This window comes from Topomyia yanbarensis, chromosome 3 (genome assembly GCF_030247195.1).
Source record: "Topomyia yanbarensis strain Yona2022 chromosome 3, ASM3024719v1, whole genome shotgun sequence".
Lineage (NCBI taxonomy): Eukaryota > Metazoa > Arthropoda > Insecta > Diptera > Culicidae > Topomyia > Topomyia yanbarensis.
Genome location: NC_080672.1, coordinates 259,153,605 through 259,175,557, shown reverse-complemented (window position 1 = coordinate 259,175,557; position 21,953 = coordinate 259,153,605). Strand labels below are relative to the sequence as shown.

General features: G+C 42.1%; 2 protein-coding genes across 2 annotated transcripts in view; one reads left to right on the top strand and one right to left on the bottom strand.

The window, feature by feature from the left end:
- The window catches only part of LOC131688841 (uncharacterized), a 43,781-nt gene extending 27,409 nt beyond the window's left edge, over positions 1-16,372 (top strand). The window contains exons 7-12 of the mRNA XM_058973400.1: positions 8,771-9,466; positions 9,531-9,648; positions 9,712-9,888; positions 11,759-11,934; positions 11,998-13,053; positions 13,120-16,372. Of these exons, the coding sequence (XP_058829383.1) occupies positions 8,771-9,466; positions 9,531-9,648; positions 9,712-9,888; positions 11,759-11,934; positions 11,998-13,053; positions 13,120-14,025 (3,129 nt within the window). The 3' untranslated portion in view covers positions 14,026-16,372. The remainder of the gene's footprint in view (positions 1-8,770; positions 9,467-9,530; positions 9,649-9,711; positions 9,889-11,758; positions 11,935-11,997; positions 13,054-13,119) is intronic.
- A 2,337-nt stretch (positions 16,373-18,709) lies between these two features.
- LOC131689418 (ATP synthase subunit alpha, mitochondrial) lies at positions 18,710-21,471 on the bottom strand. The gene is made up of 4 exons (XM_058974491.1): positions 21,232-21,471; positions 20,516-20,752; positions 20,110-20,450; positions 18,710-20,051 (listed from the first exon to the last, which is right to left on the bottom strand). The coding sequence occupies exons 1-4, from the start codon at positions 21,295-21,297 to the stop codon at positions 19,040-19,042; spliced, it is 1,656 nt and encodes a 551-aa protein (XP_058830474.1). The 5' UTR covers positions 21,298-21,471; the 3' UTR covers positions 18,710-19,039.
- Positions 21,472-21,953: the final 482 nt, after the last annotated feature.

Sequence of the window (21,953 nt, the reverse complement as noted above, 5' to 3'; positions counted from 1 at the left end):
GATGGATAAACCGATTTTTACAAACTTAGCCCCAAATGAAAGGTGCAACGTTCCCATAGGCTGCTATTGAATTTCTAATGGATCCGACTTCCGGTTCCGGAATTACAGGGTGATGAGTACGATCACGCAGAAAACGTCGATTTTAAGAAATTCTGCAATGAATATATAATGGTGAAAATTTTTCCAAAATGTGACCACAACTGCTTCGATTTGTAGTACTAGGTCATTAACAGCCATTCAAAGTCTCTTTGGTCACATTGGCCACCATCATCGGTTCCGGAAGCCCCGGCGGAAGTATCCAAATTCAGAGTAACAGTCACATCGGTTTCTCGGAGATGGGGACCGATTCGACCGATTCGACTAAACTTGACCTCAAATGAAAGGTATTGCGTCCCCGTAAATGGCTATTAAATTTTATCCCCAACCGACTTCCGGTTCCGGAGTTACGGGTTGTGGCGTGCGATCACATAGCAAATTGTGATTCAAACCGATACCCCGATGGAAGCAAAAAAGGTAAAAATTTCGCTAAAATGTCTCTCAAATAACTTAACTTTGCAGTTCTAGGTCACCGACGGCCAAACAAACTTTCGTTGACTACATTGACCACCATAGACGGTTCCGGAAGTGCCCGGGAAAAGCGGCCATCTTTCATAACTAGCAAACTCATATCAGTTTCTCGGAAATGGTTGGGCCGATTTTCACAAACTTAGTCCCAAATGATAGCTATATTATCCCCACAGATGTCTGTAACATTTCGCACGGACCGCTTGTATGGTTCCGGAAATATAGACTGAACGGTCCGGTCACACATGAAATTCCCATATAAGCCGGAACTCAAAATTTTTTTCAAAGGGGGGACCCCATGAAATTTCAGAAATCGAATTCGTATTTTTGATGCCAAACATCTTTAAAATGCATGAACCGACTTTTTAACGGAGGCCCGGAGGGCCGAGTGACATATACCATTCGATTCAGTTCGTCGAGTTCGGCAAATGTCTGTGTGTGTATGTATGTGTGTATGTATGTATGTGTGTGTGTATGTGACCAAAAATGTCACTCATTTTTCTCAGATATGGCTGAACCGATTTTGACAAGCTTAGTCTCAAATGAAAGGTGCAACGTTCCCATAGGCTGCTATTGAATTTCTAATGGATCCGACTTCCGGTTCCGGAATTACAGGGTGATAAGTACGAACACGCAGAAAATGTCAATTTTAATAAATTCTGCAATGAATGTATAAAGGTGAAAATTTTTCCAAAATATGACCACAACTGCTTCGATTTGTAGTACTAGGTCACTAACATCCATTCAAAGTCTATTTGGCCACATTGGCCACCATCCTCGGTTCCGGAAGCCCCGGCGGAAGTATTTAAATTCAGAATAACAGTCACATCGGTTTCTCGGAGATGGCTAGACCGATTCGACTAAACTTGGCCTCAAATGAAAGGTATTGCGTCCCCGTAAATGACTATTTAATTTCATCCCGATCCGACTTCCGGTTCCGGAGTTACAGGTTGTGGCGTGCGATCACATAGCAAATTGTGATTCAAACCGATACCCCGATGGAAGCAAAAAAGGTGAAAATTTCGCTAAAATGTCTCTCAAACAACTTAAATTTGCTGTTCTAGGTCACCGACGGCCAACCAAACTTTCGTTGACTACATTGACCACCATAGACGGTTCCGGAAGTGCCCGGGAAAAGCGGCCATCTTTCAAAATTTACGAACTCACATCAGTTTCCCTGAAATGGTTGGGCCGATTTTCACAAACTTGGTCCCAAATGATAGCTATAATATCCCCACAGATGTCTATAAAATTTCGTACGGATCGCTTATATGGTTCCGGAAATATAGACTAAATCGTCCGGTCACATATGAAATTCCCATATAAGCCGGAACTCAAAATTTTTTTCAAAGGGGGGACCCCATGAAATTTCAGAAATCGAATTCGTATTTTTGATGCCAAATATCTTTAAAATGCATGAAACGTCGAGATTTTATGTTATCTCGAAAAAAAAATTTTTTGTGAACATCGACTTTTTGGGAATTTCGCACCTTTTTTCAGTTCAATATTACCGTGGCTGTTTTTTCTTTTTCAAAATTTTAGAACTCGAATAATGATTTATTTTCCTGTATATAGTTGTCATGTGATGTATAATAATAAAATGTAATATATGCATTTAAAAGTTTTTAATGAATATAAACAACGCACACATTCTCGTGATTCATGATTGAGAAAGGCACAATTGCACCGCTAGGTGGATTAAAATAGGTTTTTCTTGTAAGGCGGTAAATTCTTTGTTCCGCGGCCTGGTGCACTGCGCGACTGTCATTGGATTCGATAGCTGGTAGATGCTAAACTGAATGGTTTGATACCGATTCTAATAAGAAGGATTCTCTCTTCTAACACCTTTCGAGCACAATTTAGCGCAAGTCACTGCAAAGTGGCAGTTTGGTTTGCCTGCCTGCCATTCGTAGATCAGACAGCCCATTCCACCCAAAATCATATCCGTTATTTTCTGCTTGTTGTAGATACTCTGAATTTAAATTTAAATCATTCTAATTATGTTCGACGAAATAGTTTTGGAATATTATAGTTTCAGTACAACGAGAGTTGCCAACATCAAACTTATAATGCCACCTACCTTGTTTCTCGATATTTTGAAACATGCTCTTATATTAAAAAGGTTTCATCAGGCGCAAAATATGTCCCCATCAAAGTATACTGTGTGGTAATAATAGTTTCCAATTCGTAACTTGCGAGTTTGCAACTACACACTTCCAAGGAATTCGAGAATTTGACCGCACAGGTAGCTGAACAAACTAAATCAATCTCTAAAATTTTCACAATTTTTTAAGGCGACACAATCATTACATTTGCTTTATGTGAGCTTGTTATCATTTCAAATTGGAGCTTCTATCTCAAACTGCCTATACAGACTGCATGTCGCTCATGAAGGCCTTGCTTACATACAATTCTAAGTGTCCAGTGTTGGTTGGAGAACCGGTGACCAACAACTTTAGTATAGTAATTTTTCGTTTACTTATACTGATTCCGCTTATTACGGGATACATTTCTGGAGACGATGACCTTTTGGTTCTCGTCAGGTTTCATCTTCATATGCTAGATATATTCCTTATTAAAAATTTTGCATAGTACCGAGCATACCGGTACTTAGTTTTATTCAGTACCGGTATTTCGGTACCAAAAATGGGTCGGTATTCCCGGGATGTTCGGTACCGGTACTCCCGGTAACACAACCCTAATTGTTAGCTTATTTAGCTAATCTTCATATTATAATAATGAAACATTTGAACCATATTTTCTTATTTTTCTTACAATATATTGAAAATTGTGCTAGTGACAGTAATTGTCGGGAATCACATCGAAATAATACGCTACACATTATAACTCAAAATCTACTGGACAAATCGCTTTGACATTTTGCACAGTTTGTTTTTATAAAATGACAATAATATTTTTACAAAAACAGATTTAGGATTTTGGGCTACAAAAAATCAAAAATCGAAAAAAAATCCGTAACTACCGGACGAATTCTGTTTACATGTGTTATGTGCAATTTCAAAACGATTGGTTCTGTAGATATTGATTTATGATGTACACCGCAAAACAACTTTCGAAACGCTTCAAAATTTTATTTGATTTTAAAGGTTTTAACCTCATATGTTGGTGCCTTACGAAAAATGAAAGACAAAAAAATTCACATAGCACTATACAAATTTACAAATTGTTGTTCTGTTGTACGGGTGTGGTTGTTGTTGTTTTTTTCCTGGCCATAAGGTGTGGACAATTCTGTTACAGAAGATCGGTAAGTTCCGGGTCCTTGAAACGAGTACTTCCTCTCAAGCGGGGTTGTTGGCAAGGATCTCTCTGATGGAGTGAGGTTATTTTTTTGGTACTTCCGGAACTCGAACTCCGAACAGTTAACTAGTATATATGTTCCACCGTGGTTTGGATTCCGCATATAACACATATTGGTGGAAGGACACGCGATACGGTGTGGGCATGAGAGTCTTTCGTATGCCCAACTCTCTTCTATCGCTCAGTCTGTCCAGCGATAGAGCGAGCCCTCGATGCGCTGAAGGTATCCGGCATTATTACACCAATGACGCACGAAAGCTTCAGTTATCCTTGCCTTCAATTTGTAAGTATCTGCGGATGGGGTAAGCCTTCACTACCGGCCGTGTCGGCCCTCAGTTCTACAGATGGACTTGTGCCTCCCAACGAACAGAGAGACTCCCCGTTTTCCTGTAGATCGCCTCAGCAAACAGCGCGAATTGTTCCGTAGTATAGGGGGCTTAAAATATTAATGAGCCCTTCCCTATTGCAGGACGTCAGTTGTACCCCATACAATATCGCTGTGGACTAGCGACTGGTTAATGCTCACTGCAGTACGGTGACTGCAGCGCTTGTGCCGGGAGCTGATAGTTTTGATTAGTCTAAACCGATACTGGCAATCGAATTTGATTCGTCAGAAGTGTTATGCGAATATGAGGCGACGGTCCACGGTTGTTACCAGGATTTTTGGTTCCTTGCGATAGAGAACAATCGTCGCTTCCGCTGGCTCGGCTTACCTGTTGCAGAGTGGTTTGTACTGCAGCAGTGTGCAATCACACTTGTAGCGAGTGACATGTTAAAACCACTAATACCGCCCATCGGCTTACCACACTTACGGCGGCTTGAAGTTTACGACGGATTCTACGGATAGTTTTCTCATAGCGGCCAGCACGATGTCATCGGCGTAGACGAAAACATATATTCCCGCAGGCAGACCGGTGAACAAAGAGTTCATTCGCGGAAAGTACGATCGGATAGATAGTCAGGAAGCGGCCCATGTTTCCGGTGATTCTCCAGTTGGCCAGCTGTTGTAGTACTTCGTGATGCCACACGGTATCAAATACCTTCACCACTTCGAGTATAACAATGTCGGCATGCAGGCCGTCGCTTACAAATTAGCGTACCAGCTCTCCAAATCTGGTGATGTAGGCATCGGACCCTGCCCCACATCGGAACGCGAATTGCCGTTGATACAGCAATTTATGCTCCTCCAGTGGGTCCATCAACCTTCTGTTGACCATTCGTTCCATCGTCATGGCAAAGCAGGGGAGTAAATATATTGGGCGCTCGAATATATATTACTAGAGCTTCCTCCCATTAGGCGAGCATCAGTTTACCATTCCAAATGCGGTTGATAATGTTCAATATCGCCGCTTGGTTACCAGCCGGGAAGATGGCCAACGTCTCCAATTCATTGGACTTGCTGTGTACCGATTCTAGTGCCACACATATTTCGCTTCCGATTAAAGGCTTATTGTATTCTTGACCTGAATCTGGTTCTAAACGAACGGGGCTACGTTGAGCCAGTTGCTTGATTCACTGGAACGCGGCACGAAAAGCGGCGCCTACAGATAGGTACGCGAAGTGCCTCTTGTTCGTTACTGATGGTCGCTGGATCGATCGTCGTACACCCGCTAACATTAATCGTGCAGCCACTATACCACCGCTTTCTGCTTATGGTGTCAACTATCCGCCCGAGCTCTAATTTGACGAGTCTAGGAATGTAACTTCCGAAAATTTGGCCCAGCTAGTTCTTTTACCTCTTCTATCGTTTTTTCTGGCCTCGTTTCTTTCCTTTCTGCAGTCAGCAGTTTGCTGGCATTGATGTGGATTGTCCACAGAAGTTTCCTTTAGTGCCTGCAGCGCAGTTCAGCGTACCCTGACGGCTCTCCCGACCTTTATACCCCACTAGTGCACTACCTGTCGGGTAGGTTTCCCACTTGTCCTGGGAATGCAGAAAACGACAGTCTGATTGAAGATGCTGGTGAGTTCGTCCAGGTATATGACTCGTCTCGATCTATAAGTTCGGCGACGGTCTCTTCGTGATAGGGATCTGCTTGATCGTAGAACAACCGCCTTTGACGGGTTGTTGCAGGTAGCGCCTGAGCGTACGTAATCTGAGTAGGAAAGTGGTCACTGTTTAATGGGTCGGCCAAGACAGTCCACCCAGAACATCGCTGAAGTTTGCAACCCACATTCCGAGTACCACTGGGAATATACACGAATATGATATCGATCGTAACCCACCGTGCGGTAAATGTTATCCCCGCTGGCGGCGTCCCACCAATACCGGTGTCCACACCATGATGCCGGGTTCGTCTGATCCCAAACTTGTGTCTCCTGCAGCGCCAGAGAGATGTGTTGAGTCTTAGCATTGAGCCTTTGCAGGTCACCTAGGCATCCTCGCAAGACATTTGTGTTCCTTTTGAAGTCCAGTGTCGTTGATTTGGTGTTAGATACGGTGGAGTGGAGGCTAGTCGAGGGCTGGTTCATGTCCACTGCACCACGTTCTCATTTCATCTCACCTCTACTTCGCTCGTAACTCCACTAGCATACTACCCAGGTGTAAATTACTGCAAGTCATTTAGTTAAGGTTTCTGTGAGTTCCCGTTTTCGTGAACTATTTAGCTTTAGTCTCAGTGATCCATTTAGCTTCGGTTTCTGTGAGACATTTAGTTCCAATTTAATCCGGCTGACAGGGAAATTTTTGCCGAAACCGATACCCGTTTAGCTCCCAGGCAGTGAAAGTACCCAACTGAGAGTTCTCCGGCGGCGGGATTTCTCTCGATGTCTGTCCGTTTTGTGAGCCAATTAGCTTCCAGTTTTGTTACGATACAAAAGAGCCATTTAACTCCCCGCTTTGTTGCGATCAACTCGATGTAGTCCTCGGCGGTAGTCCTAACAACAAGCCAGTCGGTAGGTGCTCGCCAGTTTTCACTACAAGGAAGTATTCTCAGAACCTAGCATATGCAAAACAAACTTAAAGAATTTTATTTCAAATATAACGTAAATTTTTATCAAACATTCCATTCTTCAAATTTCAAAAAAATATTTCGGGGTTGTCCGGAAGCCTCTACCCTCGGCCCTAGCAGCCTAGACTCATGCCTTCAGTTGGACTAATAAAAAAAAAGACTCATATTCACTTGACAACACGTTCCATGGCGACACGAACGGAAACTCTAGTGATATGGGGAAGCATCTGTACCATACACTAAAAATTAAGCATCAGATTCAAGGGCCGTGAACACGGGAATATGCAAATGGCCACACGATTACAAAATCAAACTTATGCATGCGAAGTTACATACACGCTAGCACAAGCGACAAACACGTTTTCATGCACATTCGCCCGCGATTTCGCACCCCGGTGACTAAGTGAACGGTTTAGCACTTATATATTTACAAACGCAATCCCAAGAGTATACCTGCAAGCGCCCGTATCCACGCTATCATGAATCGCTCGGAAGTCCCTACTCGGCCCTATCAGCCAAGATCCATGCCTTCAGTTCGACCAATAAAAATGACGCTCATTCACTAGACAACACGTTCCATGGCAACATGACCGGGAACTCTAGTGATATGGAAGAACTCACTATCTTCTAGCATCTGAGCTATACACCGAAAATTAGGTATCATATTCGCGGTCCATGCGTGATCATCCAAGAAAACACGCAAAGATGCGAATGGACACATATTTATAACATTAAATTTATACATGCTAAGTTCCATATACGCTATCACACGAGAAATACACGCGATTGAACACGCTAACGCACAAACGCTTAAGCCCCTCGCAAAGATACACGCGATCGTGAATTCCCACGCCCGCACATATCTGAACCGTACAATGAATATCGCATTGAGAATGACGGCTCGCTACAATTGACCTTAAGCAGTATTTTAGTGGGTGGCGTTTCCCGTCTCGTCTGCAATAGTAGCGAGTGATTCTGACAGGGAGCCCTTTCGAGACCCTAGCTCTACAGCTCCAGTAGGACAACCCTCGAAAGAAACATCCACACACTATAACGCAATTAGTGAACACCCACGCCAACTCAAACTGATATGCACCCCTAGACTCGAACGCTAAAACTCACACCTTCCACGCACACACCACCTCAATAAGACTCACAATTAGACTTATTCATACACTCAAACGTAGAACTTATCATTTCAATGATGTTTATTGGATCTGCGTTGACTGTGTTCAAGGCACCGTAGCTTCGTCTATCAGGTCAAGTACGTATGAATCCCGCTAGCCACCACACCTCCCTCGGCCCTAGCTGCCCATAAAGGGATAAAAACCCAACTGTTCGATAAGTTAGTCATCAGATGACACAATTGCTGAAAGGATTGGGTCATATGACATTCACCTGCTTCATTACTTTACTTTACTTACTTATTATTGTCAGGAAAGTTAGCAATAGATTTTTAATAAAATCCGTAATATTGGAAAAATTTATTATCGGATAATTTATTATATCAGAGAGGCATTTCAGGCAGCGATCATTTAAGAATTGAAACAAAGCACTACATACTGCAAAGTCTAGAACTTCGCACCTGATTGCGCTTATATAGGCTAATTTCCCTTATTGTATACATTGACATCAATTGACGAAATGTATTCAAGAATGTACCTACCTCTGTTATATATGTCCGTACTGCCCCATATTGCGTGGTATGCTTTGGGCATTGGGGTACCACGTAACTGAGAGGCTCAATGATGATGATATGGTGTCCTTGAACCCTAAAAGATCTTGTTTAATAAAAAAAAGGAAAAAAAAATCATGGAGCAACCAATCGCCTACAAAAAATCGCAAATTTACACAACTACATTGGATCACTCAAAAAGACACACGACGAGTACTTCAATTGCATATTCCGCACTCAATAAACATTACTCTCTTCATTACAGGATGACAAATTCGAGTGCAACATTTGCAACAAACTGTTCGCTGCTAAACGATCCCTCAAACGCCATAAGCTTTGCCACTCGGAGGAACGTCCTTTTCCATGCACGGTGGAAAATTGCAAAGAGGCCTACAAGAACCAGTCTCACTTGGCGCGTCATATGAAGACCGCTCATCACATCGATCCGCCTCCCAAACGGATGCAGAAAGCAGCTAAGAGTGAACCAGGCGAATTTATTCCCCTGGACCCGGTCGGTACTGGGGACTCAGCGGCAAGCAAAAGTAACCCAATGAAAAAACCAGTGATTGGGGGAAGCGACAAATCCATCGGCGATAGTAGTACCAACTTCAGTGACAATTTGTCGACCTACAACTATGACTACGTAGAAACTGGAATGGCAGTGACAGATCCCAGTCAGCAACGGATACAAATGCTTGGGCCAGGAGGAACACGATTAGGTGTCCCCCCTGCTGTCAGCTTCAATGATCCTAACTTGGGATACGGCGGCCCTGCAACTGGTGAACAATTTGAATGGCAGAATCTCGAATTTGGTGGTGTTGGTGGTACAGGCAGTGGCGGCAATGGGCCTGTTCTTTCACAACGTAACATTGGCATGGAGCCAATCAATCAAAGTTATATGGATAGTGGCCATGGAGCCAGTTACATGACTGGAGGTATCCCACCAATAAGGGCGTATTCGGTAAGCATACGACTACGTGCATCATCGATGTTTGGGGATTATCTGACCGTTCACATTTTTTTAGGATCCTAATCTGCTTTGCGAGCACTGCGACGAGGCTAATTTTCTCAACAGTCAGCAGTTACAAGCTCATGTACAGGATCACTTTCCGGCGAAGGATGGCAAAGAGCTTCCAGGGAAAAGTAAGATTTATGGTAAAAAAATGATTACTCTTTAATAAATCGAATGTTTTTGTATTCATGCAGAATTGCAGCGATTGTTTTGTAAAACCTGTAATCTGGTGTTTTCTAACGGAACCCAACTGGATAGACACATCCAGAAAACGAATCATCACACCGACAGCATCGTGTGTGACCTTTGTAGTGCAATATTCAACTCTAATCTCAAGGTTTACCAGCATATGCTCAAGTGTCATAAAAACGGTAAGTTTTGCATAAAACTGCATTAAATATGGGAAGGATAGCAAGTTCTTTAAACATCGGGCATGTTTTATTACCTTCACCAACAGGCCCCTTGGCCCCAATGGTGGTTTCTTAAACTAATTACATTTTAAAATTGCCAACATTTTCGCTTTTATCGCATTCCGCGTCCGGTTGAAGTCAAAGGCCGTCGCCACACTGTTGAAAATTCGCTGGAGTCCGGTAACAGTGCTCTGGGAACCATAGTTGGTTCTGCTGAACGGAACTCGCAGAAGAGAGTTATTACGTAGAGCTCGAACGCGGGCTTGAAGATCCAGACTCCGAGGATTGTAGGGCAATCCACTCTGGCAGAAAGTAAGTCCGAGACGAACAAGGCTCGAAAGTAGTCCCTCCGAATGCTGAGTGTATCGAGGTGTATTAGCTGGCAACGGTTTTCATAGCTCGGCAGCTGAAATCTGTTTTGCCATGGGAGATGCCGAAGGGCGAAGCGAATGAACCTGCGCTGAACAGCCTCGATTCTGTCAATCCCGTTCTGGTAGTACGGATTCCAAACAGCCGAACAATATTCTAACGTTGAGTGAATCAACGCACAGTAAAGCGATTTAAGACAATATACGTCCCGGAAGTTTTTCGCTATTCGGAAGATGAACCCAAGCTGTCGTGATGCCTTATCCACGATGTATGAAGTATGTGGTTTGAATGTTAGTGCCGAATCCATGATGACTCCGAGATCTTTGTTGTGAGAGTGTCTTAGAATACTCGAGCCGAAAAAATGGTAGTTAAACTGAGTCGGCTGGCGTTTCCGCGAGAACGTAACGATTGAGCATTTGCTCGGGTTTAAAACCATTCTGTTTAGATCACACCACGTACTAAAGCTGTTCAGTTCCCTCTGAAGAAGCTCGGTATCGGTTTTATCCCGTATTTGTTGAAAAATTTTCATGTCGTCGGCGAAATAAAGGCGGGGTCCTTGTAATGTGATATTGACGTCATTAAAGTATGGGAGGAATATTACTGGACCGAGATGGCTTCCTTGTGGTATGCCGGATGTAGCGAAGAATGGTGCAGATAGACAGTATGAAAGTATTAATGCTGATTTGAAGTTGCCTTCCATCGAGGTAGGAACGAAGCCAGCGCATGAATGCCGAGTTTGTCCAGCTTCGCTATTGCGATATCATGGTTGATTTTGTCGAAAGCCGCAGATAGATCCATGTAAATAGCATCGGTTTGCAATCAGTCGGCGAATCCATCCATTACATATGTTGTGAACGAGAGGAGGTTTGTCGTTGTCGATCGTTTAGGCATGAAACCGTGTTGGTCATCTGCAATGTAGTGATTGCAGTGAAAGAAAATAGGAACTAACACAACCAGCTCGAACAGATTTGATACGGCACTTAAACACGAGATTCCCCGATAATTTTCAATGTTAGATTTGTTTCTTTTTTTATGAACTGGAAACATGTGCGCTGCTTTCCAGAAGGAAGGGAATGCACCAGTAGTGAGTGATAGCTCGAAGACTCGCCGAAGTGGTTCAAGAAGCCCGCTGATACACTTTTTGACAAAAATCGAGGGAACACCATCTGGACCCAGGGAACAAGATGCTTTCAGTTTGGCATTTGCTGCAAGAATGGCAGCATTATCGACACAAATTCGGTTGATGGTTCGTCCTAGAGAAGGAGTTAAATTGGCGGCGGCAGCGACTTGTTGTGGTGACAGGCGCTCGTTGGAAAAAAACGCTTGAAAATTTGTCGGAGAACAGTTGGCAAATTTCTTTAGTGTCGGTGCCTAAAACTCCATTAATTAGGGTGAAAGAAGTTCATTAAACTTCTAATTAAATTGGTCAAATTAATATTGCATTTTTTTTTGTAATTTTCAGAGACCTGGTACGCGTGCGAGCAATGCTCTAAAGTTTTCATCATGAAGCAAGAATACGACAAACACCAGCTGGTTCATCAAACCGTCACTGATAAATCGGTTATCTGCGAACATTGCGCATCTTCGTTCTTCTCGCAGGAAGCACTCAAAGAACATATCAAAATTTCCCATACAGTGGTAAGTGGAAGCTTAAGTACAACAATTTATGTCAAGTGATTGTTTCCCTTTTTAATATTACAGGAAAAGAAGTACGAGTGTAACATTTGCAACAAGCTGTTCGCAGCAAAGCGATCGCTAAAACGCCATAAACTTTGCCATGAGGAGGAAGGTGCATTTCCCTGTCCGGTCGAAGATTGCAAGGAATCGTTTAAGACTCCTACCAGTTTGGCAAAGCACAAAAAAATGGTGCACAGCATCGGTCCTGATCCTAGTGAGAAAGGGGGAGCCAAAGGAAAAGCAAGTGCAACTGCAAAAGCAGCCAGTGATAAATTGCTTCCCGAACCTCCACCAGTTGTACCAGGACCATCCTCTGGCACGCCAGGGATCACTATGGGTCCTGTTCCTGGTACGTCAGGCGCAATTAAACTCGAACCTCGAACACCTACGGGTATGTTAGTACCTCCTTCGAGAACCAGCAGCACAAGTAGTGCTGGCACTGGAAGTAATCCGAACGCTATACCGTATGATCCGTATGGCACAGGAATACATTACAATAACGTAATGGGACAGGGTCCGCAACAAGCAACTCATTTTGCGGTACAAAATCCAAACAGTGCTCTCCACTATGGAACGAATGCAGCTCCTGGTAGAACCGGAAGTGAACAAACCATGACTTACCGGATTGATCCTACTGGTTCGCCCGCTGCAGGTCCATACGGCCATGCAGCAGCAGGAGGCTACGGTCAGATGAACAGTTCCTTCGAGTGGCGAACCATGGAAATGCAAAACAGTATTGACCCAGGAATGGGAACGTCCAACACCAGTACCGGTCAAACGGTTCAGGCCGTGGCTGCTACGATGAAAGCCAACAAATACTATCCAGTGATGGATCCCAGTAGTGCCGCAGGCGGCAGTTTTATCCACTCCCAACAGCCACAACAGCACCAGTCGCCTCATCATCAACAGCAGCAACAACAACTGCATTCGCAACATCCACAACATCACCAGCAAGCGCAACAACAGCAGCATCAAGTCGTTGCAAATACTACTGCTCTGCAAGTTAAGAATCCACAAGAATCACAGCACCACCAGCAACAGATGTTAAGTATGAATAGTCAGGAGTTTATGGGTTATCAGGTATGTAATGTGTATGTGATTCGAATGTATGCAGGATAATGATTATTTTTATTCAATTGTGTACAGGAAATTTGGAACGCGAATATGGTAAAAATGGAATACCAGGATGAAGTAAACAACTCGAATGTAACAGGAAGCTCGTACAATAATATTGGGAATATTTTGTCGAATCTAGAACTGATAGGCAACAATAGTAATTATGAGCAAAATTATGACATTGTTCCGCCACCTACTGGCGGTGATCAGCAGCAAGCACAGCAGCAACAAACTAGCCAATCGGCTGCTCAAGTGTCGCAAGTTGCGCCTAAGAACAATTACCACAAACAGCAGCATATGCACCAACAACAACAACAGCAGCAGCAACCGGGAATAATGGGTGTGGAAAATCCGATGGTTAGTCAGCATCATCACCAGCAACAGCAACAATATTTCCAAGAGCATCACGCTCAAACGGCTGGTCATCATCCTCATCAACAGCAGCAACACCACAGCCTTCATCATCCACAGCAACAGCACCATCCCGGCCATCCGGGTCATCATGGGCAGTTGCATGGCCACCATGCTCAACAGCAGACTCCCAGTCCCCATCATCATCCACCTCACATGCAACAGCTTCAGGGAACGCCACAACAGCAGCTGCAGCAACATCAGTACAATGCACACCATCCACATCATCAACAGCAGCATCCCCACCATCATGCGCATGTTCCAGGGCCACCTGGCACACATCACAGCGTGGCTGGACCATCATCTGCCTCAGGACATCCCCATCAGCTGCCACACCAGCAGCAACCAGGTATGCCAGGCTATCCTAACCAACCGCATCCCCATCAACAATCCCAACAGCAACAGCAGCAACAACAACAACAGGACCACACCCTAACAGACATATCGAAAACCAATAATCTACAGTTCGTTGACAGCTTTACCGAGTCGATCGACTACTTGCAGCAGTCGTTCCAATACGTGTAATACCAAGTAGCGGCAGTGAAAACATCATTCAGTTGCCTACTGTAAAGGATTAAGAAAAGTTTTCGTATAGCTTCGAATCATTCATCTAAGTTCGGCTGAATATACACTGTGGTTGTGGGGTATGAGGTGGGGGTTATATTCAACTCGCTCGATTTAAATTACTTCAATTTCTCAACATCTGTGATTTATACGTATTTTAGAAATTTTAGAAAGTTTCTAATGGATTGTGCAAACAAGTCACTAATTTTTGTTTGTGGAATATTAACATTCACAGTTTGTTCTTTCCGATGCATTTCAAAATTTTATGTATTTTATTCTATGTTTATTCGAGTCGTGTTTACAAACTTTTCCATATACTGATATTTAATTTAGGCGTTCTGTATTGTTTAAAAACTTGAGCTTATGTTGATCGTTTTGGGATAGCTTGGGTAACTAGGCATCCTTTGAAAAATATTGAACAACCAAACTTCCAACTTAAAGCGATTGCTTACTCACTGAGGTAGTTTATTTTTTATATTTTTGACTGCACAACCGCTTTTTATAATCTCACATTTAAGTATCGGTAGTAACATCGGGAGTAAACCTAAAAGAAAACCTACGTTTACGACCAGCAGTACAAACTTTGTCGTACACAATAGTAGATAATTTAGCTATTTGACTATTCATTTTAGCTATCAATTTTAAAAAGCCATTTTTTTATTATGTCCACCGTATTAACCGTAGTGTGTCTAACATAAAAACACGCACATTGAAAAGTTCATCAAGTTCAAGTAAATTTTTAACAGATCTGGACACTTTGGAACATATTCCAGTACTTTTGGATTAGTTTCTAATATTATTTTTTTTTTTTTCTATAAATTGAGCTTATCTGTAAAAAAACTAGGTGAACTCATACTTACACCCACGTATTGTAAACGCATTATAAAAAAATTAAAAAAAAACGATTTTATTTCATACCAGACGACGGTAATCTACCCCATCACAATTTGTTCTCGATACTATTGACTATTTACATCTTCAAATTGGTTACATGGACAGGTTTTTTCTGTTCGCCTGGTTTTAGAAAAAAATCTCCGAACTCTTCAGGCGAGTAAGCAAAAGTTCAGTAATTTTATTGCATTCATCCCCACTCACCTCGAAATATACCCAGTAAGAGTGTACAGCCATGGACAGTCATCACCAACTCAGCCTCATCCGTACTAACCCAGTTACACCGTTGCTATCTAATCCATTTAGTTCTTTTAGAGCAACATACTCGCTTTACTTCGTTTACTGTATAGTTCGTAAGCAAAGCAAAAACAAATCTGAATCGCAAAAAGAAAAAAAAAAACATACATTAGATTTCATCATTATCATCACCATTCAACACGATTCATAAGCTCACATCCATAGCATCCACACTCTATAGCCCATTATGAGATAAGTTCACAGAAAATCTTTGCATATATAGCGTCTAGGAAGAAGCGTTAAGAAACCTATATTTCAACACAGAGCATAGTATCCGAAACGGAATAAAATATAGATATATTACTACTCTTAAGTAAATGAAAGAATCAAACGATTGCAGCATGGCGGATTGATTGAGATCAAACCCAGTAGAGATTTATAACAGTATGACTGAGTATGCATGAGTGTGAACTGAAAATGTTTTTTAAAATATAACAAAAAATGAAAATTTAATTTTTACTGTTTTCGTAAAACAATATAACTAAGAGAGAATTAAAAAAAACGTAGAAGCAAGAATAATACTTGTGCACGAATGGGAAAAGATGCAACACTAAGAAGATTGAGAAACAATAGGAAGAGAGAGAAAGAACATTGTAATTATAATATGTACTATAAGTGTTGAAACAGAGTAATCTTTGTATTAGAACCACAATTAAGCTGTGGTAGGAGGCACATATGCAAGCAGAGAAAAAAAAAGTATGTTTAGCCAGAGAGACGTAATATATATTTAAACACTCGTGCGACCCTGCGTCGGCGGTAAATTTTATTACAGAAGCATGTTGTCAACGATCTTCCGTTGATTTAGCAGCGAAATAAAATTGTACATCTCCACTTTTTACTATGTATCTCAGAAATAGAGTGACACTAACTTCTTGCATCCAGAATGTGCGAGTGAAAAAAGGATAATATTAATGCAAACACACACTCATACACAGACACATACATACATATTTGCTTACAATAACCAGATAATACACACCCAAGCATACTTGTAATGATAACATACATACTTGCATAAAAATAATATATTGATAAACAAGTGAAACAAACTATTGAAAACTATTATATACACAACACAATTATTATATTATTGATTATTATTATATCATTATTACTATTATTATTGCGAATAAATGCTAAAAATAATTGTGACATACATCGAGAACAACTTACCAATGATGGTATATCACCTGTTCCGCTCGATCTCTGCTTGTTCATTCAACAATTACTCAAAATACTATTTTGAAATGACAGACACTTTCACATCATCAATCAACAGGTTCAGTCTTCCTTCTCAACTCGCACAGATCAGAAGTACTAAAATCATTCCGCTATAGACATCAGTGAAGCAAACAAACAATTTAGAGATGAGCATCGACACACAGCAAAACCAAGCTCCACGCCGACTAACTGTGTTGCTATTGACTTTTCAAAGTGTTCCGTAAGACCAGCAATTCGGGAAGGGGAACAATTATTAACCGTGCAGGTGGAGCTCAATCTGGAATAAGTTAGCACCATATGCATCATATTTCACATCAAATTAAAATTATGTTTAGAGATATTGCCCAGGCAGAGCCATTCATTTAGTGGAACGTTAAAATCAGTATCTCCGTATATATTGATAATGAATCTGTAGAAGTTCGCTTACATGACACTTCGCGCACCCCTGACATCGTGATTAAAAAACACATGTTAAGATACGGAGAAGTGGATTCCGGCACAGCTGATACTTGGAGAAACTCCTTCCTTGATGTTTCAGATGGTGTTCGTATGGTGAGGATGCGTCCGACCAAACCAATCCCTTCATTCGTGACCATTATATGCAGATCAACCGGAAATGTGCCTTTTAGTCAGAGAACGCTGTTCACGCACCCAGAGCAGATTCCTACGTGCCTATTCTATAACGAGACATTACACGACGGAACACCTCGAGGGGCAAGCACTAGCAGGTTTGAGTGCGTCGTACCAACGTATTTTGAATATAATGAAAGTATTTAAAAATGTTGTACTTAAAAAGGTACTTAATGTAATTAATTTCGATGTGTACGTACTTAAAGTATCTAAAGTACGTCTGGACGGTCATTAAAATATTTAGCACAAAATACGAATGTGCTGTACTTAAAATCGTTTCAGTAACTGTGTGTAGTACAATGAATATGAAGCGCACTTTTTTAAATCTTTGCCGTACTTAATATACTTTATGGTACTTAGCCTTCTTTAGGTGTTGGGGTCAATATGACCCAAATTAATTTTCAAAATGCGATAACTTTTTATGTTTTGCACCTATAAGTGTAGAATTTCTTGACTTTTCCTCTTTCATGGAGAGCAACGATTTTCAATAGAGTTCAAAATTATAGCTCATTTCTGAAGGGCTGTACAAAAAAAGTTACGAATAAGGTGTTAGCGGGTCATATTGACCCCGATTTCGAACTCAGTTTTAACACACATTTTCAACCAAATCTATATGAACTGGTACTTAAATTGTTTGTTAGAGTTAAAATTTTCAGTTTCATTCAACTAATAACTTGATGAAGGTAAATATTACCATTTTTGACCAGATTGGTCTATGGGAATCGGTGCCGAATGAGGTCATATTTTGCATCCATAGATGTACGCAGAACCATCATCATAAATCGCAAGTTTATTGACAGACTGCCATGCAAAAATTGAAGCTATGCTTTGCTGCTACCCCTGATGGTATACCATCGTCCGTGCTAATGCGATTTGCAGTCGCTCTCCGTGATTTGGTTGCAGTTTAATCCCTTGGTTCAGCAATGAGTTCCCCGTACGCTGGAAATTTTTGTGCTTTTTTCCAGTTGTAAAAAAGGTGACAAACGCAATGCCTCCAATTATCGTGGAATTACTTCTTTACGTGCCTGCTCAAAGTTAGTCGAAATAATCGTGAGCGACAGCCAGCTGTAAGTTATATTGTCAGTGAACAACATGGCTTTTTCCCAAATGGCTCCGTCTCCAGGAGACTCCACCAACCTTATGCGTGAGTGATGTCCCGGGAAGCAAATGCAGAAGCTCTGATTTGCTGGCGAAAAGGCGAAAACGAACTCTTGTCTTTTGGCTAGAGAGCCAAACGCCTGGCATTATGCAATATAAATTCCCAAAAACGAAACTTTGATTAAACCAATTTGCGCCTTAAGGCCATAAAACCAAAAATACAGTTTGGACAGCTCAATTGCTTGAGACGTTCACATGAGTCGTGTGAACTGTTTGGATTTTTTTCTGACTAGTGCTAATTCGGGTACTAGTTTAGATACATCGTCTAACTAGACACCCAGTTAGTGATAGTTATTGGCGGAACGAATTCGAAACAAGAAAAAAATCTAACTTAATTTACGTTAGGTTTTGTGACCTTAATGTGCAAATTGGTTTCATCCAAGTTTCCATTCTAGTCTTGTCTTCATTAGGCTGAAGGGTTTGTTCTTTCCTTGCTAAATCAAAAACGTTTCGTTAATTATTGGAAACTGTATTTCGATATCCAGATGTTATCTCCGTAAACTTAATACAAGAGCAACTTTTATTTTGCATGGTCGTAATTTTCATCGTTTCCATTCTACACTGTTACTTCTTATCGATTCTTTTTCGGTGTTGGTATCGCAATAGTTTATCGTTTGCCTAGATTCAATATCTGCCTGCCCGTTTGAAAGATGTTACAATTCGTAAGATGTACTTGAACAACTTCGTCGCCTCGCTAAAATAAAGCTAGCAACGACCGACGAAGAGACGCAGTTTAACTTGGATTCCTCTAAACGCTAAAACAAAAAGCACTGTGTTCTTAACCGCTGAAGGTGGACATGAAACTAGTCACGATGTTCTTCAACTTGGCATCAGTTTCGTCGGAGATCTTTCCTTCGGTCGCGATCTGGCTTAGCAAAGCCTTTTCGTTAGTCTTGACGTGAGCCAAGAATTCCCGTTCGAAGGCGGTGATCTTGCTGGGATCCATTTTGTCCAGGTAACCTCGGACACCGCAATAGATAACGGCAACCTGTTCTTCAATAGCCATTGGGACATATTGCCCTTGTTTCAGCAATTCAGTCAAACGGACACCACGGTTCAACAATTGCTGGGTGGCAGCATCAAGATCAGAGCCGAACTGAGCGAAAGCAGCGACCTCACGATATTGAGCCAATTCTAACTTCATGGAACCAGCGACCTGCTTCATAGCCTTTGTCTGAGCAGCGGATCCGACACGCGATACAGAAAGACCGACGTTAATAGCTGGCCGAATACCTTTGTAAAACAATTCAGTTTCCAAGAAGATCTGTCCGTCAGTGATTGAAATGACATTGGTTGGAATGTAAGCGGACACATCACCGGCCTGGGTCTCAATGACCGGCAGAGCAGTCAACGAACCGCCACCTAAAGTTGGGTTCATCTTGGCCGCACGCTCAAGCAAACGCGAATGTAGATAAAACACATCACCAGGGTAAGCTTCACGACCTGGAGGACGACGCAGCAGCAGCGACATCTGACGGTATGCGACGGCTTGCTTGGACAAATCATCATAGATGATCAAAGCGTGCTTTCCGTTATCACGGAAGTATTCACCCATAGCACAACCGGAATAGGGAGCCAAATACTGCAGAGGGGCAGCATCCGAAGCGGTAGCCGAAACAATAATAGTGTACTTCATGGCACCAGCATCGGTTAAACGCTTCACGATTTGGGCCACAGTAGACCGCTTCTGGCCGATAGCGACGTAGATACAGTACAGTTTCTTAGACTCATCTGTACCGTTATTGAAGCGCTGCTGGTTGATGATGGTATCGATGGCCAAAGCAGTTTTTCTATGGAAATTGAAATATTATTAAAAATCGGAAAAGTTCAAAATTTTAAACTACGCACCCAGTCTGTCTGTCACCGATGATCAGTTCACGCTGTCCACGACCAATTGGTACAAGCGAATCCACAGCCTTGATACCGGTTTGCATAGGTTCGCGCACAGACACACGCGGAATAATACCCGGAGCCTTGATACCTACACGGAAACGCTGACCGGTCTTGATTTCGCCCTTTCCGTCAATAGCGTTACCCAGCGCATCAACGACACGGCCTAGAATCTCATCACCGACTGGAACATCAACGATAGCACCAGTACGTTTGACAATGTCACCTTCCTTAATGAGCTTGTCATTACCGAAAACGACAACACCAACATTATCGGGCTCCAAGTTGAGGGCCATACCCTATGAGATTAGAAATTACACTCTCAGTCAATTCATTCAACTAATAACTTGATGAAGGAACAAACCTTGAGACCGGAGGAAAATTCCACCATCTCATCGGCCTGGATGTTCTTCAGACCGTAAACTCGAGCGATACCGTCACCGATACTCAATACACGTCCAGTTTCCTCCAAATCAGCCTTTGGTGCTGAGCCCAGGATTCTTTCCTCCAGGATGGAAGAAATTTCCGAACCGCGCTTGGCGCTTGAAACATGGAGATTACGGGCAGCAACCTGAACCGCAGGAACAGCGATTTTAGCGACCTGAAAATACAAAACCAATTTGCTTTCAACTTTTCCAACATCTGATCCTATTATATAAAAGATAAGACAGGATCTTATAGCTAAAATCGCCATAAAACACTATGAAAATCTCATCAGTATTTGCAAAATGCACTCAATTAACTTTAGAACTCATATTACTCTACATTTTAAGATTGCAATCACAAAATATTTCAGTAATTATTTTCCGTAAAATTGGGGAGGGATTACATAACATCTCCCGGCACCGTCTGAAAAAGTTCTAACTTGCACTATCGAATTGAAGTAACTTTCCTTTAAATCTTTTTCCACTAGTTATCCAATAAAAGCAGTTTGTGCAACTTTCAAAAAAAACCCTCTTCCAACAGAAACTTCAGCTCCTCCCGGTTTGATTATGTCACCACTTTTTCTAAATCCGTGGGCCACCATTACGACAGCGATAAAAAAAAAATCAACCAAAAGATTTTCATCACTTCGCTCACCTGGCTAGCGGTTCTGGGCAGTTGGCGAGCCACTTGGGCGGCCAAACGAGCAGACAGCATCGACATTATTCAAGCTGGGATTTTTCTGCTACTTCCTTTCTGTTTCGGGGCTGACGGTCGTGCTATGAACACCAAATGACTCGGAGTAACACTTTTTCTGCCTTCTGCGGCTCGGAAAGATGGACGTCGCGGTTGAATCGAGCGAACGAGTATGAAAGTTTAGCTGCCGTCACTGAGTTCGATCATTTGACAGATTTTTCTCATTACACACCGGTGGAGTGAGCAAGATGGGAGAAAGAAAAGGACAGCAACAAAACGGAAACTAGAAACGCGTACTTTGACAGATTGGGTGATGCTGACTAACGGGGGTCATTATAAGATTGAAATAAAAAGTAACTGAACTGTTCATTATTTATTGCACACTTCCCACCAACCTGGACTCCGCACTTTCAAAGTGCGAGTGATCGCAAAACTGCGAGCTGTCAAAACACATGTATTTCAAGCGATAGAGATGATACTTTCATAGACAGACCAGTCGAACTAACCAGTCTATGAGAAGAATTTAAAAGTGATTGGTAAGTGCGCAGTGCGGGAATCTAGTTTTTAGTGCCACAAGCAATAAATGAAAATTTTCTTCAACACTTTTTTTTTAAAAAAAAGGCGATACTAATGTGGTTTTCGTTTGAGGCGAAACTGAGTCAGTTCATAACCCCAACCGCTGT